The sequence below is a fragment of the Aulonocara stuartgranti genome (assembly GCF_965226115.1).
Source record: "Aulonocara stuartgranti genome assembly, chromosome: 10".
NCBI classification, from domain to species: Eukaryota; Metazoa; Chordata; class Actinopteri; order Cichliformes; family Cichlidae; genus Aulonocara; species Aulonocara stuartgranti.
In genome coordinates this window covers 14,679,498-14,700,858 of record NC_138946.1, presented here as the reverse complement: position 1 = coordinate 14,700,858, position 21,361 = coordinate 14,679,498, and the positions used below count along the sequence as shown (strand labels likewise).

Sequence of the window (21,361 nt, the reverse complement as noted above, 5' to 3'; positions counted from 1 at the left end):
GTGTCAAATTGTCTAGAGCTAGTATGAAAGCTGAAACCTGGAAAACTAAAATGCCATATTTTCATTTTTTTTCTTATTTTGTTTTCTTTTTTTATCACATAAACAAAACTGACAGACATTCAGTGTTCACTTTGGCTGCTAAGAGGCGGCGACGACGTAACCAGGGCATTTCTGCATGACAGTTAGCTTAGCTGTTTGGCACAAGAACAGTAATGATATGTTGGTAGACATGATGTTTCATAAGAAAATAGAAATTATACAGCTTGACGTCTAGAACAAAAGTCCACTCTGAACATATAAATAAAAGCCCCTGTTTAAAGTCTTCAGTCCAAAATAATCTGATGTACTGCTGCCGGAGAAGGCAGAGCAAAGGATGGCTTGTATGTGCTTTCCACTGTTAAAGTCTTCTGAGGTTCTTTCTGGAGGTCACAGTCTTCAGAGGTGAAACTCTCACAGCAGTTTGAGGAGTAAAGTCTGTGGCTGATGTTGTGCTTCATTCTGATTGACAAGCAGATTCAGATGCCCATTTTTTCAGGAAGTTGATGGAATATATAAGTCTGTGTGTGTCTCTACACATGGAAGGATATTCAGGCAAAGTATGAGGAACAAACAGGCACACTTCTTCATTCATCCTCTGTCCTGATTGGCTCTCAGCACGTCTCTCCCAGAATCCTATGCAAGTCCTCGGGTAGGACGCGGCCTTCTTCGCCACGACTTATATTCTTCACTATCCTGCAGTTACACACATCGCAGGAAATCTTTTTAAACATCTCAACATTTGAAAATGGTTGAATGCAAGATTTCTGAAGAATGTCGCCTGTCTTACCACATTCCTGATGAATCCTCATGCAGCAGCTGGATGACATCACCACAGTTAAAGATGATGTCATCAGAGCTGGCCATGGTGCTCTCTACCATCACTCTGTACCTGCCCGCCACCTGGAACAGAGTAAAAACAATTAAAACTGAGGGAACAGTGTATAAAACCCTTTGCCACGTGAATGAATAGACAAGACAAATACATATTTACTCATTTAGGAACTCATAAACCACCACAGGCGCAAAGAGCATCATCGCACAAAGTATCAGTGTACAATAGATGATACGTCAGTCACAGTGTCCTTCATAGTCATATTGGATGGGGGAAAAATATCAAGAAGGCAGGTCTTATCTAATATCAGTCTCCAGTAGGAGGTAATGAAAAGAGGAAGATGAGGAAGACGAGGAAGGAACTGCCAGAAAAGAAAGCTGGAGGATCTTTTTAAAAAACAAAGACATAAGACTTATAGCTCTTATGCTAATGATATTTTGAATTCTGGTGTAAGAAAATGTCAGGCTGGATGCCACCACTCATTTGAGGGAGGTCTACTAGGTTCAGGTAGGACCTTCCACCTGCTGTAGCTGCACAGCTTAATGTTCATAGTTTTCCCTTAAAGAGGCGGTAGGCTTCATGCAAACACAAAGAAACAAACAAAAAATAACAGCTAGAATTTTAAAAGCTTTAGTAAGTCCCTCCCATCAGGCAAGCATATTTAGACTGCTTCAATGTTCTCTGCATAACCACATCTCAGTTTCTGTGTGAACTCTGTGCATATCTCATGTGACAGTAACAAAATCTCACCAGTGGGGCAGGCTGATCCTCATCCTCCTCCTCTGAGTCTGATAAAGTGGAGAGGTCTGTAGCACCCCAGTCCTCCAGGCCCTCACAGATTGCCACTGAGTGAGCATTCACAGGCCAACCTACAGATGAAAGACAGCTAAAAGAAGTGAAGTGAAACTGCAGAATTTTTCTGTTTCTTTGTTTTGTAAATGAGAAAATTGAACAGTTAAGTGTTAGTAATGAAATACTCATGGTAAAAAAGAAAGGTCAGTAAGGTCATTTCCAATCTGAAGTCCATCATTCTACACTAAGAAAGGTCATCCACAAGTGGAAAACATGCAATACAGATGCTAAACTTCCCAGTGGACATCCTAGAAAATGTTCACTAAAGTGAGACCATGCAATGCTGAGAGAAGCTGCAGAATACCCATGTTAAATGTTAAAGTTCATGACAGAGCAATTAGAAAAAGGGGAAAACCTCTTATCTCTAAAAAGATGGTAGGGCATGATAAAAAATCAAATACAGCATATCAGCACAAACACCTCAAATTGCAGTTTCAGGGTTAAGGTTACAATTAGGTTATGGTTAGGTTTAGGGTTAAATATTCATTTGTTATGGTTCAGGTAAGTGGCTAGGGACAGCTCCTGTCGATTTGATGTCCTCGCTAAGGTGTAAAAACAAGTGTGTGTGTTTGTATTCCATTTGTCCAACTCACTGCGTCGAGGTGAATGAACCACAGGATCAGAATGGGCGGGGCTAGTGTGTAGCGACTCCTCCCCTCTGGGAATGTGGGAGTGGCTTGTTGTAGAGGAGCTGTGAGGAACAGGGAGACACGCTGAGCAGCCTCCCACCGGCACGCTGCCCCACGACACACACATCTCTGATGCACTAAACCACATCACAATGGGAACAAGACCAACGAGCACAACAAACAAAACAACAACGACATCCACGGTGTCACAAAACGAGCTGTTACCTCAAACACAGTCTGTAAATTAACACAACATTCCACTCAGGTAACAGTCACATATATTTCAGCGCCTGATTTCAAAGGATGTTCGAGGTTATCACATGAAAATCATTTATATCATAGATCGCTGCAATATATGGAAATATTATTTCTACAATATTCTACGCAAACACGCATAACAGGCCCTGATTAAAGGGCATTTGCAAATAATTTCCACGTGTGCTTCAACCTGCTTTATGTAGTAGACGGGTGAAGCTTGTCCCATTTAATACAATAACTAGAAAGAACATTAACGCAGTACAATAATAATTGTCCGAATGTTTTAAGCCTTCCCATCTACTAAATAAAGCAAACACTGCAATTACTTACAAATACTGTGAGGCCTACACAATTGTGAGATCCACATATCATTCAAAGAGTGGCAATCCTTACAGTATTTCATCATCCATACTGTATATTAGTAAGAATCCAAAAGTGCTTCAAGACAATGTCTGATCGGGGTTTTACCATGCTCAAATTCTTAAAAGAAATCGCTGGTATCATTTAATGTATGTCAACAACTCCCATGATAAGACCAACACTAACAATGGGTCGTGGGCCTCTTTGAGTTTTGTGTTAAAACATTTTAGTCTGAATTTCTGTTTGGGGTTTTTTTTTATCATTCTAGTGCTTAAAGTTTGTTGTACTTTTTAAAACTCTTTAATCCTCATTCCTGTGGTACGATGACTTTTAGTTTTTTGAATTTACAGAATATTCTGCGTACGACTTTTCACCCTCAGTCTGGATCCAGGTAAGGAAATCCTGGATGCAATCACAGAACTGTAGCTAGGGTCCCTTCCTCAGTTCAGAGATGATTTTTCCCTTTTCAGGTAAATGTCCTGCTTGACTGCCGGATCAAACCAGCGTTCCTCCCTGTCCAGGACGTGTACATTCTTATCACTAAAACAAGGGCCAAAGAGATCTGTAGGTGTAAATAGAGTTTTTTCCAGAGGATGCAGCTCTTCTGCTTAATCAGTTTTCCCCGATGTATAACTGAGAGCGATCCTCCTGGCACTTAACAGTGTACACTATATTACTCTGTTTTTACCGGGGGATAGGATCCTTGGTGTGAACCAATTTTGGGTGTAAAGTCTTCTGAGCTTGAAAGCCACAGAGACGTGTTTTGGAAAAAATGCATCAACTGAGACCAAAGAAATCACTCTGATGTGTTATGAAGTGCTTCTCTGACTGAAAACGCAGCAGTACTCACTTTTGTCATTCATGTTGTTCAGTCAAACTCTTCCTCTCTCTGTGTTTAGCATTTGTCTTTTGGGTACTTCCCCGTGGTGATGCTGAGCTTGCTTCATAAGGACCCGGTTTGCTTTATGGTTCTTCCTGTTTTTCTCTGGTACCTTTTGTTTCTCTTTTCAACTTGTGAATTTTGAAATCAGCCATTAAAGCTTGTGTGTAAATTAGTTTTGCATCCTACATTTTGGCCCTCAAATCTACCATCTCATCTGTCTCTGTCAATACCTTCTAACACCCTTTAAAATCTCCTGGTTCCCTATTAAAGATTTCTATAAATGCTCACAAATATGGATTTTAATTTTACATCAAATGTTTAATAATTCTTTATAGCTGTGCAAGTTATTTATTTATTTATTTTTTGAATTATAAATAATGCAACTGTTGTAACCTAGTGCCAGTGATTACAGCACTGCAACAGTATGTGTCATTGATATGTTTAAAAATGTTTCATGAACAGTGGAGGTCCAAGCAAAACCCGGCTGAGACTACAAATAACAACATTAGTTTTGATCTCTTTGTAGAAGCTGCTGACAAAGAGAAAATATACCAGTGTTGATAAATTTCCCATAAACTGAATCTCCATGATCTTGCATAATGTGACACACACAAGGCTCAGCCATTACTTGACCTTACAACATGCTAGCATGCCACCTGTAAACATAAAACTGTTACCTCCAGAACAACTCCACAAACACACACCCACAAACTCCAACACACTGCAAAGCTCCATCACTGACAATACGTTGAATAGCTTGCGATCATCAAAGCAACAAGTGCAAGATATTAAAAAGAAAACCGCTCTAAAAGTAGTCTAACTTACAGTTACCTCCTATCCTATCACTTTAATGGTCACCACGGGATCAAGAATGTATCTGACAGAGTCACTTAAAAGAATGTGTTTAAAAGAACGTAATGCACAGCCTCCCTGTTACAGTCAGTAGGACTTTAAAGCATCTAATCAGGGACTGTTGCAGTGAGGTGAATATGCATGAATATGAAGAGGAATCAAAGCCCGGCAGCACAGAAAGAAACTGTAGCAGGCCTAAATTAAGTGAATGGCACTGTCCATGGTGCTGAAAACCAGCAGTTTTAAATATCAGAGCTGAAGACAATGTTGTGCCATCTGCAGGATTTGGCAGTTAAAATCTCAAGGGTAATGACAAAGATGCTGATACATTCACATATGGAGCTACTGCGCACATGCACACTGACTCAGTAACATCAATAAACTGTAAAAAGATTATTATGAGAATTATGATTGTGGCGATGGCGGATATCCTGACTTGTAGGCGGGTGTTATGTGATCGGGAAGTCATTCCAGAAATTGGATTTAAGGGTCAAAACACAATCTTTTTCTTCACAGAATTTATCAAGCTTTAAAAGAATAGAATCGAGTCATCAGACTTGGGCTGACCTGTTCTCACCACACATGAAACATCATAACAAGCTTCTCTGATGCTATATGGGGATGAGGGAATTTTGACATTCTATCCACTGAGTTACTCATACAACCCAGATTCAAAAAAAGTTGGGACACCGTGTAAAATGTACACAATGATTTTCAAATCTTTGTCCCCTGAGCACACAGAGCTTTCTCCAGATTTTGAATCATTTGATGATATAATGTCCTGTAGAGGATGAGATATTCAGTCTTCACAATTCACAAAGGTTGAGGAACATTATTGTGAAATTTGTTTCACAATTTGCAGACAGAGTTTTATGCAGATTGGTGAACCTCTGCCCATCTTTACACGTGAGAAACTCTACCTCTCTAAAGTCCAGCTTTATAGAGACGAGTTGCCATCATGAATGTTAAAATGAGCAAATATTTTTCATGGACCAGTAAAATGCCTCAGCTTGTACCTTTGATATGTTTGCATTTTACACAGCGTCCCAACTTTTGAAAAAAGCTATTGAAAAAAACTGAATCTTTTTGGTTTGTGTGACCTGAATAAAAACATTTCATGATTCTTATGTAAATGTTTTTGCACATCCCTACATCATGTGAGGTCATGCAGAGAGAATCACCTGTCAGAGAGAGGGTTGTCTGAAAGCAGAAGAGAAGCTTCATCTAAGAAGATGAGATGACATAGAGGAATGAGTTAGATGTAGAAGGAATAAAAATCCATAAACAACAGATTAAAGGAAATTACACTGCTAGGAAGGAGCCTAAGGTTTCAACAAAAACCACAAAGCACTAAAAAAAAAAAAACCACGACTGAACACGAGTCATATAAATGAAATCAGGCTTTTAAAAAAGGAAAAAGAAAAGGTCACAAAGCAACATCAACATTAATTGAAACCTTGTAGTTTTTGCTGGTTGTTGAGAATTTTTCGAATCTCCATCAGCCAGGCAACTTTGACCTCCACCGTGGGAGCCTAATAGAGACACAGAGTGAAAATAACACACTACTAAGACACTGAAAAGTCTTTTCAGTTACACTTAAAATAGAAAAAAAGAGCATCACATACCTGAACTATGTACACCACTTCTCTGCTGCTATACCAGATTTCAAATTTTTTCACATCTCCTTTCACATTTTCCGTGATTCCCACTGCACTCATCTACAGACAGAGAGAAAAACCGTAAATTGGAAACAAAGTGTTTGAGTCGCCTGATAATGTGAGAGAGTTTTTCGTGTTATTACTCTGAGGCACGATTTGAAGCTGTAGAAGGGCGTCCTGTCGTGGTTGTCCTCGTCTCTGCGCTTGCAGAAGAGCAGGGCGTGCTCATAGAGGAAGAGGTGCCTCTGCATGGGTTTGAATCTGGCCAGCTCTTTCATTCGCACCGCTGCCCTTTTATGGCTGATCCACACGCTAAAGCTGCCTTGCATCACGACACGACCCAGATGGCTGAGATCACCCTGTGTCATGGAGACAGACAGATGGATACACTCAAGACTCAAATCTGCAGCTTGCCAGCAAAGTAATATACTGAAGGTTTTTCCACACGCACAATCTATTCTCATCGCAACCAGTAAGAAAGATTTTGTGCTTTGCTCTAATAAGATTAAGTGTGATGAAAGGTCATAAATCTGCGAACCAGTAATGTGATTGTGTGTCTGCTGTTTTATTTGTTGATTTGACTGGCTGGTACCTGATATCCGGTGATGGCTATTTGATGCATGGAGTCATTGACAGACTTCAACAGCTCCAGCATGGAGTCCAGAGCCTCCTGGAGTTCACAGCGGTATCGCTCCTCTGTGCAGTGCTTTAAAAGCTCCTGAACAAGGACAGGCACACAGCATGACATGTCAGTGGATCTTACTTTATCTAATCTGGTCTGCCTTGATGTCTGTCCACTTAAATGGCTTTATGCACATGTAAATCATTGTCAGCCTGTCTGTGACTCTGCAAATTGAATAAATGGATCCAACCTGTTGCTGTCATTTTGTCCATGCGTCAATTCAGACAAAAGCAATTACTGTATGGACGGCTCGTCCACATGAGATATTACTGCTATTAAAAAAAAGCACAGCAAAAATAATAATTACCGCTAATAGAAAGAAAAAAAAAAACAGAGGTCAGGACAAGAACCGCAGGCACACACAGAGCTCAGTCTTCTATCAATACTCCCTCTTGCAGCTCAAAGTTCAACGCACAGACATTTTCAATTATGAAACATGTTTGTTTTCCTGACCTACTTTGCTGTAGCCAATAACATTAGAAGCACTTTTTTTCTGGTGATGAGTTGATACACTTTGCGCTGTATGAGGGTGCTGTTAAATTTTATGGCCTGGATGATGAATGTCTGAGAAGATTTTGGTACATGACTTACCAAGTAATACACAATAACATAGTGGATGAAAGCAAATATTAACATTTTCACCACCAGAGTATTTATTTGAGCTTCTGAGGGACTCATGAATCAGTAATCATTCAAGATCTCCCTGAATATTTTTGTTCTATGAATACAGATGCACACTGTAAATCATGAGAAAGTTAGGATTTTTTAACACAATTGCATGTTGTAAAAACATTGATTGCTGTAATATTTTGTGACTGGCAGGGGTCGTGCTAAGTTGACGGTAAAAACCCCCAGAAAATAGTGAAAATAGTGAAAGATCATGTATTGCATGTACTGTTCATTTGTAATACAATATCTGATTTTAAGCTTTAGTAGCTATGTTAGTAGCATACTGATCTTTATTAGGTATATGAAAGTTTTTTGTTATCAGCAGTTGTAATTAGAGCTGACCTATACAGAGACCGATATTTGATGAACATCAGTATTATAAAAATCTGCTATTATGATATTTCTCCAGACACACGACACACAAAGTGCGAACAGATTTCTCTGATATTTGTCATATGTATTGATTTACTCATAACACGGTATAAGTGTGTTCCGGTGTCTCGTTTTTATAAATGTCAATAGCAATAAATCAGCAAATAGCTAATATCGAAAATATCGGATACGTCAGTCGGGCTATTAATGAAATTATAAGTCAAAATTTATATTTCTTTATTATACATTGAAAACAGACTAAGAATTATTCATTTCAGTGAGTGACCTGCATTACTAATAAATTTTTATAGCTCAAATGTAGAAAACCTTGAGCAGCAGCTGGTACTTGGTGAGGCGTTGGACTGGTTTCAAGAGGTAAGAGTCCAGACCTAACTTGTGATCAAGCTTCTTCTGGCACTCCTGCAGAAAGAAAGAACAGGACACAGAGACAGAGAGATCAAAATTAGTGCTGTCAGCGTTAATCTCGTTAAAATGACGTTAACTCCATAACCGCATTAACGCGGATCACCCCGTGCGAGGGGCTGCACAGTGCTAGCGCGTTAACGAGCTAACCGCGCTGACGCTATGCAGCCCTCGCACGGGGCTAGCCGCGTTAACGTCATTTTAATGAGATTAACGCTACAGCACAAAATCCATTCTGAACAAAAACGGTGCCATAACTACAAAGTGAAAGTGAGTGCATCGTGTTAAACGTGTGCAACTACCTGAAAGAACAGCGAATCAGCACACTGTCTCCAGAGCAACTCGGAGCGAGGCTTGTTTTGGCAGTAACGCTCGTACACCTGGAACTTTTCCTTCTGCTCACACACAAATGTACATTTAAACATATTATGTTATATCACACGTAAAGTCCTCGTGTTTTTCATCACATCTTCCCTCACCCTTTTCAGAAAGCAAGCCCCCACGCTCTCTGGTGTCTCCAGGCAACTCTGCAGATCTTGGAGGAAGATCCTGCAAGGAGAAACCAAGAGGAACATAAAAGGAAATTGGATCAGCATGAAAAGACAGAAAGGGACAGGAACAGCTTGTGAGCTCTGTGTGTTTGTGTGTGCGGCTTGCCTGCTGTGGAACTGGTAAATCTCTGGCATGTTGCCGAACAGAACGTCCTTCTGGCTGCGCAAAGCTACAGGAAGAAGATTAGCCACAGAGGGGTCCTCCATTTCTGCCCTGTAACCCTGATAATTGCAGGGGCGAGAGGTAGTCAAGGGAGAGGAGAGATGGTAATGCAAGCCAAAGAAAAGGAGAAAGTTTTAATTAAAAAAGTCAAGAAATACAAAATGACAAAACAAGTCTGGAAACCCTGTCATCTGATGACCACTCCGTGGATACTCTAGCTAAGACTTGTTCTTCTGTGCCCTGGTTAATGTTGACGTTGATGAAGACAAACTAGAAAAGCTAACAAACAACTAAATCATAACCAGGTAATAGCCAGTGGTTTCAAGATTGCCCAAGATTTCAAGATATTCCCTCCTCATGCTGTCAGTGTTACCCAGACTAAAAATTAAATCTAGAAAGCCCCTGTACCTAAAATACTCTCCATTACTATTCTGTATACAGATATGTATATCTATAAAAATTATGAAATATCCAACAAACCAAACAATACCATCAAATGATCTAAACTAACTCACCAGAAGGACGGAGAGCAGTTCATCCACATAGATCCTCTCTGTAGCTATCAGTTCCTTCATAATATGGCTAAAAAGAGTGAACGTAAACATAAACAGACAAAAAAAAACAATGTAAAACTACTGTGTAAGCTCTGACACTCGCACAGGAAGAAGCTGAAAGGCTCCTAAACGGATCACACACATACACCTAAAACAACTAGCAACATTAGAGTCACAATTAACATTTAAGACTGTACCGTGTGACCTGCTCTGGGTTGTCCTCTGCCTCTGAATCAGTTTCAGGGTTGGGTCCATATAGACAGCTGCGGTTGCCTTGGTAATCATGCATCACCTCGATCTGACGAAACACATACATATCACGTCAGCTTAAACTTTCCGTGGGAAAGTGAGTAAAAATACGCGTTTTAAACACGTGATAAACAGAGAGTCTGCAGATCTGTTGCCAAAGTTGCCCTTTCTCATAGAGTACACAGCAGTGAGACACACTCCTTCTACTGGAAATATTATTCTGGTGCATGCTGGGAGATTAAAAATTGTTTAATGTCGCATGCCCATTGGGTAATGTCTACTAAGTTCAAGTTTTCTCCTGCAGTGAAAGAGAAAACACACACACACACACACGTATATGTGTACATATATATAGACACACACCTTGGGTTGGCTGTTGTTCCTTCTTGCAGCCCTCTTGCCGGGAAGCAGATCAAAGGAGAACTTGGAGTTCAAAACATTAAAGTCTACACCTGTGGAGGATATCGCACATATAAGAAAGAACAAAAAGGAAATGCTGGCAAAAGAGCAACAGCTCAAGACCTTTAGAGCGCAGTCAAGAACAAAGCTTGGTTAAACTGTTGAATGCAAGAGGGACATGGAGGTAGGATAGGGAGATAACTGTGCCCAAGAACATCCTACTCAACAACAGACATGAACCTCTTCAATGCTCAAAATATCTCCTGTGCTTTATCATACTTTCTACTGCAAAACAGGAAGAAACCCCATTAGGATTGAATTGTTGAGTATGTGTTAAGAAGAATGCAATGGAAGATGTTATACCATGTTTGGGGGAGAAAAGGGGTGACTTGCAACGCTGGAAAGTCTGGTCCGGTTCTGGCCGAGGGGCCACCAGCTGTATGGGTCGGACCTGCACGTCCGCCAGCTTCCTCAGACACTGCTCCCTGTTTCTGATCATGCACTGCATTGAGTTCAGCTTCTCTGTCACCATGGAAATCTGGGACTGGACAGACACAGAGCTACTATAGTAAACAACAGTGGTGTCAAATATATGTGTGTTTGTGTCAGCGGTTTCAGGTTACCTGTAGCTGCGGGGTGAGTATGGCTTGAAATTCAAAGCTGAGAGTATCCTGGCTGTTTTTCATGGCTGATGGCGCCCTCTCCTGGTGGCAGCTGAGGTACTGCAATGCTTCCTGAGCTCCTTCTCTGGTTTGGAACTTGTCCACCATCTGGCTGGCCAGTAGATAGGCGCCCTCGTCGCACCAGCGAAGGGCCTGCTCACAAAAGACTGCTAAATACAAGACCGATTCCATGGCAACACTTTGTGCTACAAGAAAGGTGAACGATTGCTAACAGAGCAAATATTTGCTTCAGTCAACAACTGACTTGCAGATGAGAGACTTTTCTTTGTCAAATGTTTCTCTAGGACAGAAGAGCCTAGAGATTTATAGATTTATAGACAACTATAAATAGAGGCATATTTGTGATTTGGGGCTGTATAAATAAAAATGACCTGATTTTCATTAATGGCAAGAGGAAGATTCACAAGTAGATCATTCAATCAAAAATGCACAATCATCATTTTGCTGTTTTCATTTAAGTTTGTATGCACACATCTTTGCATTTCTGCACATGTGAGAGTGGCCTGTGAACATTTTTACCTCCTCAAGGCAGCCCAGCAGGTCTCGTGTTCGAGTGAGCGAGGCCCTCTTGGTGCGTATGGCGATGGTGATGACATCACAGTAATGTCGCAGCTCATTGCAGCGCTGGATGATGAGCGCCAGGGCGTAGTGGTGGTTTGCAGCCAACTGGTGACCGTGTAGAATCAACACCTGGGCACGAGCCATCTCCTCCTGATTCAAGCAGAGACAGAGGTTTGAGGTTTTAATGACGAAAAGGTCAGACAAGAACGAACCTGAACAACATGCAAACTCCATCAGTACAAATTATAAGAAAAGCCTGCCAAAAGCCATAAATGTGTTATGTTGGCTTTGTTATGTTTTGGTGAGTTTTGTTGTGCATCTAGTTTCTCCTTCCTCCTGTGTTCCCCTGTCTTTGTCAGACTTGGTGTTAGTTTTCATGTCTTAATGTTAATTATTTAGTTTTTAGCTTATTCCTGTTTAACTCTAAAGCAGCGGTCCCCAACCCCCGGGCCTTGGACCGGTACCGGTCCGTGAGTCGTTTGGTACCGGGCCGCGAGAGTTGAGGTTCAGGTGTGAAATGTATGGTTTTCAGGGTTTTTATCGGTTTTCAGCGTTATTTTGTTATCGTTTTTATCGTTTACTCGGTTTTCCTTGGTCTTTTCACGTGTGTTATGAATAAATTTTCTTTTTTTCGGTACCGGTACTAGTTTTATTTTGTTGTATTTATCCGCGACACCTTAAAGGCCGGTCGATGAAAATATTGTCGGGCATAAACCGGTCCGTGGAGCAAAAAAGGTTGGGGACCGCTGCTCTAAAGGTTATCTCCATCATATAATCGTCTCCCCAACCCTCATAGTTTCTAATTGCTGTGGACTGTTTCCACCTGTGTCTCATCATTCTCACCTATATATAGTTATGCTTTTCCCTCCTGTCCTTTTCAAACCATCTATGGCACTCCTGTCTTTCTAAATCTCATTTTTTCATGGTGGACTTTGTCTAGTTTTGAACAGAAATATAAAAGGATTGCATTTTCTTGATTTGTTTGTCTCTGGGTCCTGCATACGGGTCCTCTCTACACCACGCTATGTGTGGAAGAGTAATTAAAATCCCACTTTGACCCGCTCTGTGTGCGGAGGTCTCTTGCTACTAGTTTTCTGCTAGCAGAATGCCTTTGCAAGTGCTTGGAGAGATATGACGTCATATTTGCTGGAGTTCATAGCTGTTTTTTGGCCAGAACACAAATTGCACTTTACCAACACAACATTGAGAGTTCTCATGATGGTTCGAAGTGCATATAGCTGAAGTTTAGAAGAATCTGTGGGATGCTAGGTTGTGCACCAAAGCGAATTGGTTTTGATAGCCAGTGGCCAGAATAGACTTCATGGGTATATAACCCAGTTACAGATATCACTGAAATGACTCGGCCTGCTGATCTCCCTGCCTCAGGCTTCCTATGTGTCCACATGGAAGGGAAGGTAGATTTGTCTGGTATTGTGTGTTTGCTTGTGTGGGTGATTGCTGCTGCTCTCGCTGCCTGCAGGCATTCAATATATGAGCATTGAAGGGCAGGAGGAATGCTCTCTTTGCCTTTGGGCTTTCCACATATTCTCCTTCAGCAGATTACTGCTGAAGGAGAATAAATCCTATTTTGGATAAACAGATATACATTTTGGCCCACTTGCTAAATTTCTTCAAGTCACATGTGAGATGTTAATTGTGTGTGTGCATGTGTGTCACCTGAGCACGTTTGTCCAGTGTATCCAGGTCTTTAAGTAACTGTTCTGTCTGAACCACTGTGTTCCCCAAAGAGGCAATCTCCTTCTCCTGGGCAGAGAGCCGCTCCAGGACCTCCTCCATCTACACACACGATACCAAATACAAAACAGTGTGACTCTGATCATGAACTACTACGACTTGTGAAAAGACATCGGCACCACTTATCACACCTGCTGGAAACTACTTTCATAGTGTAGCAGCTGGAGGTACTGCTGCAGCTTCAGGTGGTGTTTCTCAAAGAAGCCATCGAATGCCTCCTCCATGTCTCCGAGCTGTGCCAGGAGCCTAAAACACACAGGCCGCATGACACAACTGTCTACTAAAAGAACGATTTAATAACATTAGAAAAGGGTATTAAACTGAGAGTGTGTCTTTCATACTCAAGCCGAGCTTCACTTATCCTCTGATGGTTTACCTCTTAACAGTGTCCATGTCTGCTTGTATTTCCCTCTCCTCCTCTGCATCTCTTTTAGAAGCTTTGACAGTTTCCAGGTTTGACAGCAGGAGGCGTCCTTCTTTCAGCACATTCCTGATATCATCCTAGATCAGTACAAAATTGATGCAAAAAAAAAAAAAGAGAGAGAGAATGATTAAGTACAGAAAGTGACAGATACAGTGTGGGTGAGCAGAGAGAGGCAGGAAATGATTGGGAGCAAAACACCACCTTCATCTGTCGGTATCGGTGTGTGTGGGAGTGCAGCAAGAATTCGATGGCGTTAGCCTCATCAGGAAGTTCGGTGTCTGACAGCTCTGATCCGAAGCTCTGGAGCAGCTGGGCAATCTCTTTAACTGTCACTGCAAACGTCTCGATGGACTGCAGGATTACACATTTTCACCCAAACCAAAAAAAGAAGAAGAAAAAAAACACAGAAATAAATTATTTGTATTTCAGTTTTTTGATGGTTCTCAAAATTAGGCATATAAATATGTGGAAAAACTAAGTACACCTAATGATTCAGGAGCTTGTTGAACAACCTTTAGCAGCAATAACTTGAAGTTTTTTATACGACTTTATCAACTCCCACATTTTGGTCCACTCTTTGAGGTTTGCAGGAATTTGTTTTTGCACAGCTCTCTTAAGGTTTCTCTGAGCATTGCAATGTCCGATCTTGGGGTGAATTTGCTAAGACTCATCTCCTTGGAAGAGTGTAGCATAGTGTTTACAACCACTTACATGCTCCTTTTATAAGAGTTGGTTACACTTGCCAATTATCAATTAATCAAGTGCATTTGTTTAGTGGTACGGGAATTGTAGTTAACCTTTTAACTCCAAAGGAAGCACTAAACGTGTACTTAGTTTGTAACATGACTGTATATGAAAACTTTCTGTTTCACATGAGTATATAATACAAAAGAATTAAACATAAAGTAAAAGATCAAAAATGAAGGCTTAGAATATTTATAAAGACACATTTTTACATTCCCAGAACAAGCTATCATGGCCTGTTAAATTTAGCAGCATAGACAGTTGTCCTGGATACTAACAGAATTAGCATGACAGAAAACATGCCTAGATAAAGTGGATTATCTAGTATCTGAAGTGCGTACTGTTCGGAGGACGACCCAGTCGCTTTGGCAGAACTGCACTTTTGCAGTGAAGTCTGTTGTCAAGTGATTTTCATCAATGTAGCGCAGCAGGTCGCCAACAGAACGCAGCATCACCACCTAGAAAACACAAACGCGAGGCAACCGGCTGTTACCTGACCAGTGTTGCACTGCAGTTGGCATTTTAAAAGGTGACAAAATTAAATATACATGCACAGGAGTGCTCTAGTTTTTAACCCCTTCTCTCACCGGCATCTTTAACAGAAAGTCATCCTGACTGAAGCGAAAGCCCAGGTCGGTGCTCGATGATGGACTCGGCGCAGAGCTTAACAAACTGCTGGGGTTGAGCACCAGGATCAAATGTAGATTGCCTGGAAATGAGGTCTGAAAGAAGAAACGATATCATTCCCTCAATTTATCAGTCATTCAAAGAAATGATTGGTATGTTAAATGTTTGTGAAATAAAGGTAAGCATTATTTAGCACAAGCGATATTTTTCCCATGTTGTTCATGCTGCTGTGGTTATGTGTCCTGCTAAGGGGGCTCACCCCACAGATTGACAACACCAGAATTAGAGGGTTGAAAAAAGTCAGACGAGTCATTCAGAGTCACTGACAGCTGGGTGTTGTTTGTCATGGAGTCTAGCAAAGCTCAACACAGCCTCAGCATCCCTCTGTGTCAATCTGGGGAGTCTTTCAGCCTCTGCAGCACTTCAGAAGGTCTGACGGTCAGCTTCTCTGGCTCACTCTGCTCTATGGTCACTCTTCTCTCTTTTTCACATCACCTGTCCACATCTCTCCTCTCACACCACAGACTGTAAACAGTATCCGCTTTACAAACTCAAAGAATGCCACACCTTCTGTTGCCACTGAAGTATTACTTTTTCCACATGCTGCAAGGTTAGTCATCAAGCATGTTTACTCTTTCTTCATAAGCCTGCCAGTGTTTCCATTTATCCAGTTTCCCTCTCCTGTGTGCAGGCTCAGATAACATGAGGCTGAGGAGTTAATAAAAATGGAGAAGACTTCTATATATAATGTAAGTCTCTTTCAAATCTGAGAAACCTGGAGGGAAGCTTATCTGTGTCTCATGATGCATTATTTTCACTTGCTCATCTACTGATGTGTGCAGTGTAATCTAATACACAAGCAGAACCTCAAGGATGCCTCATTAGGTGTTTTTTTTTTTTTTTAAAGCGCATTAAAAGCCATCAAGTCTGTTATCAACTATAGCTGTGGAGCTTTTTTTGGACACCAAATACCCAGACTGATACTCTGCGCACACTACAAATGTCCCAGGTAAATAATCACCCAACTGCACACAGTCCCTCTTGATATTTACTAAAACAGCAGCCATGATGGAGGTAACTTGATAGCTGCAGACTTGTAGGCACATCTGCACCAAACAACTGCACAGAGATTTGTGTGAGTACTTTAAATACACAGGTTTCAAAATGTGTTACATAAAGCTGCACAACTTGATCCCTCTGTGTGTGCAGACTGCAGAGCCAGAGCTGATACAGCCTCTTGTTGTTCTGCACCTGCAACTACAGCCCAAACATTTGTCATTGGCCTGTCCTGGTCCCCGACACAGGCTCTTTAACACTGAACTGCCGTCCAACCGCGACCCCTTTTCTTAGGCGTGTTAAATATGTAATGCGGTGCGAACACATCCCAGCCTCTGTGTCGCAGCACCTAGCAGCCTTAAGAAAAGCTCGTCTATATCTCCGCTGCAGCATCCTCATTCTCGCCACCCCGTTTAAAGCCTCCCACCTCCCGGCGGATCTTACCGCGGCCCGGCGCAGACGGGGGAACCCCCGTAGCGGGTTGGACTCGGCCATGGCTTTTTAGCGCTTCCTTGTTCTGCCCTGTCCTCACTGGTACCCGGAAAGTCCGCAGCGGGACGTGGTGTCGGGGACGAGCAGCCGCAGAGATGGCACGGTAACCTCCACTGCAGTGTCCGGATAGGCAGAGCGGCGCGCACCTCAGCAGATGCACTTCTGCTCTGGACCAGGATGGTGGGGTGTGCTTCACCTGACGTCAAAGCAAAAGGAAGTTGGCCGCTTTACACTTACACAAGTCTACATTATCATCATTATTCCTGTGACCAGACGAAATTAGAATTAAATCACTCGACTTACTGTTCGGAGACTGACAAACTCTGCACAATAATATTATATTTGTATTATAATTTATTAACTTTAAATCTCACATCGCTAACACTGATCGTAAGTCATAAGATACCGGAAGATTATCTATGAAACAGGTGTACAAAAAATAAATAAAAAAATAAATAACATTGAAAGCTGTATGGAAATATGCCACTGGTCTCGCTAGATGGCGCTTGAAACTCAGGATACGATGAGTCACCTGCGGACCACCTTTTGGCATCAGAAGCACGTGAACATGAGGAAGCAGAGGCATTAGTGAAATCTAGGGGCAGCACAGCTGAAGATAGAGGTGTCACTTTAAGAGGCGTATAACACTGAATTAATGAATGCATGTATGATATTTATTTGTTGACATGGTATGAGGGAGGAAAGATTAATTTAATGACAAGTAAAGATGGAAAAATATCCAAATATCGATAGTATTGTTAGGCATCAGTATCTTTGTTTCTATCTTCAAAGTCCAGTATTTATCCTACTGTCCAGTAGGATATATATATATATATATATATATATATATATATATATATATATATATATATATATATATATATATATATATATATATAAGTCTTAAAAAAATGTTATCTGACTAGTCTTTCTCATGCCACAGCCAACAGGTTAGTCAGTACTTTGGTATTTTTTTATTTACCTATTTATTTAGATATTTGTTTATATATTATTGTATTTGCAGCAAAGGTGTCCGTAAATAAAATCAGCAGAAATCATTTGGCATACAATGAAACTGGCCTTGTGGGGTCCCCGAGGGTGCCGAGCCCCTGGGCAGTTGTTGCTTTGCTTCACAGGTAATTCAACTTTTTTAAAAAGCATCTTCATCACATAACTCAGAATTAATGGAAAAGCTCCTAAACAGATAAATATATATGTTTTAAATTAGTTTCATTTGCCTAATGTTTTATCTGAGCTCATGTAATGTTGTCTTGTTATGTTTGTTTATACTTCATATCGTGTGCCTTACCTCGTGTCATTTCATTCTGTCCTAGCCCATAAATAATTGATTAAGCTGGATTTGGCCTTTGGCTGATTCCCCCCATCAGACACTCCTCATAATTACTAGTCTGTTTAGTCTGGAGTGTGTGCCTTAAAAAGATTCAGCCACCTCCGTCAGTGCCTTCAGTCAGCTGGTCCCAAAATAAAGCCTCTCAGGAGCACGAGAGGCACCGACTCGGTCTTTATCGATCAGGTGCTGAAACAAGTACACTTGTTTTAGCACCTGTTACACCACACATACTTCTATTTTCAGGCATGTTATTTATGCCTATTCACCTGTGGAACTGTTTCCCAAAATAGGATACATAAGCTTGTATTAGCAGAACAAATGTTCACATAAATAAAATGAATGTAGGCCACTGGAACACTCACGGCATGATTTAAGAGCAGTAATTATACTGCATCCAAATGTGTCCCCAGGACTCAAGAAGCTGTCTGAACATAATCAACAATTGCAGGTACAGCGATGCCATTTAATTAGCATCTATTATATGAAGTTTTACAATACATTAAGTAGGTAGGGGATGTATTTCTGTTTTTCTCTCTTTAACCCACTTCTTTGTCTCATTTTCTCCTTTGATTCCAGTTTCCAACCAATCAAAAACTACTCAGACTAAATCTGTTTCAAAGATAAAATCTGTGTACTATACTAACATTTTGTTTCTTCTGAGTATTTATGTGCATATTGTGTCTAAGCAACTGCTGTTGATCTGCAGATTAGATTTTAAATCTCTACGGCCCCACTTTCTTGCTTAAATTAAAGTTAAATACTATTAAAAACATATTTTCAGTTTGTCTAATGCCAGACATACACTATTAGTAGATATTCAAAAGTCAAAGATACTTTTTTTCACCATTTCTTTGGATACAGATGAGTGTGTTTGTCCTACAGGGCAATCCTCCTTAGAGGCAATCGCTCTGTCACATTGTGTTTAGGTTGATGGTTTAAAGGGCGTAAGCCAGAGACACAGTTTCCAAGAAACATCAGCAAGTGACAGAAAAACCTGTACCTACTATTTCTGTTTTATTTCATCCCACCCAGATCAAGAATACGTGTGGTTAAAGTCCAACGTGGAAAAGGCATTAAGTAACATCTCCCTCTTGGCGTCAGATCTTCCCATTGCGTCAAACGAATAAAGAAAACAAAAGCTGGAAAATGCTAAAGCTCATAAAGGCTGTGCAGAACACCTCACCGGGATTATGATTGTCATTAAGGACTACGTTAAGCCATGTTTGGTACAACATAGGGCTGGGCGATATGACCCAAAATTCATATCTCGATATTTTTTAGCTGGATGGCGATATAAGATATATATCTCGATATATTTTTTTTAAAGCCATAAAGTAAGAACAAAAAGAGAGTTCTTAGTCAAAGCTGTGTCCCAGATGTCACACAGGCACTTTTATTAACATAGAGCAGATGTACATAAAATTTACTCAAAAATAAATTATGAGCATTTATTAAATAATAATGCTCCATAAATAAAAGAAAACAATGTTGTTTTTGTGCATAACAAAAAGCTCACAATTGTGCAGTCAAAATGTAAACTAAAAGACGCTGAGCGTAATAACAAAGACAGATTTCACAGCTGCTCTGTTCCCAACTTGTACTGACAGCCTGGAGTTTGAAATCCGCTTCGCAACCACGTCTCTTAACAGGTGCCATTTATAGTCCTTATACACAGTAGGGTAATATTACGTTGAAGCACAGTACGTATCACTCCGCGAGGCTCAGCCGTAATGCTCCGACAATCCATCAAGCGGTGCAGCTCCGTAGCTTACTAAAGTCGTACTAAAACATTTTTTGACAGATTGCTGAGCGCCGTGTTCCACATAAAATCGGTTCGCGGCCATCAAGCACAACCAGAATTCATACATAAGGCGCGCTGTCAACTTTTGAGAAAATGAAAGGATTTTAGTCCGTGCAGCACCTCTGGGCTGCATGGCGTTAGCGTGGTTAGCTCGTTAGCGTGGTTAGCTAGCTAACACGTTGACGCCGTCCAGCCCCACGCACGGCGATGTGCAGTAACTCGTTAACGGAGATTTGCCGTGTCCATCTTGTCGCTTCCTGCAAGTGAAGCGATGGGGGACGAGGAGGAGTTGTGTTCAGTGAAGGAGAGGCGAGGCCGAGTAACGTTGCGTAGAGACGGAAGTGGACGAAAGAGAGGCAAACCTGCGGCTCCACAAGTATAATTATAATGTAACATAGACTATATCGATATAAAGGATATTGTCACATCTTATATCTCGTATAAAAATATATCGATATTTTTTAAAAACTCGATATATCGCCCAGCTCTAGTACAACACAGTAACCCCTGACTTGTGGGGTGTCCAGGTGGCCTAATCTCTGTTAACCTCGGCTTAACTCCAGCAAAGGTCTTGTCATCCTTTGGATGCAATAAAAACACTACATTTACATTTACTACATTTTTAAAGCTTTCTGTCTCATAATCAAGAATCTTTTTTAACTAAAAAATATTCCCTAGTATCCCCATCAATCCTAAAATGTTTTACTTTACGTTCCTGTGTTCTTCATTCTTTTAACATAAGCTAGTTATAACGGACCTGTTGGAGGATTAGGAGCTTTTCAAGGGTCAAAGGGGATTCTGGTGATTCTCCTTAATCTTTGGCACGTTACTTAGACACTGTTGAATAAGAAAGCTTATTCTGACCTCACCGTTGATACTCCCGTCATCTGTACCATATTGGGAGAGGGAACTGTTAATCTGCTGAGAGCAGACAGACTGGAGTACTAGGAATCTATACACGGCTGCACACTGGCTTAAAATAAGAAAACATTTGAAACCTTTATCATATAGGTTAGTTTATTATTTCATCTCCCTATCAAGCATATAGCAATACTCTTGAATCTGATATATTTTTTAAAATGTTTGTGTTTTTATGATTGTAAAAGAAAATAAAAAAGAACAAATAACACATAGATACCCAGCTAACCCATATTTACAGATAAAGGTGCTGCTCACAGATGCAGTTTTTAATGCAAGCTATAAAGATGTTCAACACAATTTTTTTGATGGGGAAAAAAATCCATCAGAGAAAGAAAACGTTGATTTTAAATGGCCTGTTTTGTTGTGCTTTCTGAATCAAAGGAGATTTGAGTGATTTGTGGAGGTGCAGAGGGGTATTATCGGCCTACTACAGCCGCATGGCGACTGTGAGGTTGTATTTATGTCCCTGTGATTTAGATGGCTGCACCTTTTGTTGTCCGAAAAAAGCTGCTGTCTGATTG

The 21,361-nt window shown here is 40.8% G+C and overlaps 1 protein-coding gene across 5 annotated transcripts; it reads right to left on the bottom strand.

Annotated features, from left to right (window-relative positions):
* Positions 1-647: 647 nt before the first annotated feature.
* mcf2b (MCF.2 cell line derived transforming sequence b) lies at positions 648-21,353 on the bottom strand. 5 transcript variants are annotated; one of them, XM_082548502.1, is made up of 27 exons: positions 20,784-21,353; positions 16,720-16,963; positions 15,180-15,314; positions 14,934-15,050; positions 14,050-14,199; positions 13,801-13,925; positions 13,556-13,670; positions 13,347-13,466; positions 11,628-11,819; positions 11,049-11,240; positions 10,789-10,969; positions 10,390-10,478; positions 9,975-10,075; positions 9,739-9,805; positions 9,167-9,282; positions 8,989-9,058; positions 8,812-8,904; positions 8,414-8,506; positions 6,956-7,081; positions 6,507-6,722; positions 6,331-6,423; positions 6,162-6,237; positions 5,887-5,929; positions 2,317-2,489; positions 1,622-1,740; positions 827-939; positions 648-732 (listed from the first exon to the last, which is right to left on the bottom strand). In XM_082548502.1, the coding sequence occupies exons 2-27, from the start codon at positions 16,768-16,770 to the stop codon at positions 651-653; spliced, it is 3,048 nt and encodes a 1,015-aa protein (XP_082404628.1). In that variant the 5' UTR covers positions 16,771-16,963; positions 20,784-21,353; the 3' UTR covers positions 648-650. The 5 variants fall into 5 exon arrangements, with proteins under 5 accessions (XP_082404628.1, XP_082404627.1, XP_082404626.1 ...); XM_082548501.1 differs by lacking the exon at positions 20,784-21,353 and adding an exon at positions 19,123-19,361; XM_082548500.1 differs by lacking the exon at positions 20,784-21,353 and having other exon boundaries at positions 16,720-17,134.
* Between the last annotated feature and the right edge of the window lie 8 nt (positions 21,354-21,361).

What these genes read in the sequence shown, in the direction of transcription:
- mcf2b (XM_082548502.1), bottom strand. Translation starts at nt 16,770, where the DNA reads ATGGCCGAGTCCAACCCGCTACGGGGGTTCCCCCGTCTGCGCCGGGCC. An exon ending in GGGCTTGCTTTCTGAAAAGG is followed by an intron (nt 8,905 to 8,988) that starts GTGAGGGAAGAT and finishes GTGTGTGAGCAG; the next exon opens with AAGGAAAAGTTCCAGGTGTA. An exon ending in GCTTCAAATCGTGCCTCAGA is followed by an intron (nt 6,424 to 6,506) that starts GTAATAACACGA and finishes CTCTGTCTGTAG; the next exon opens with ATGAGTGCAGTGGGAATCAC.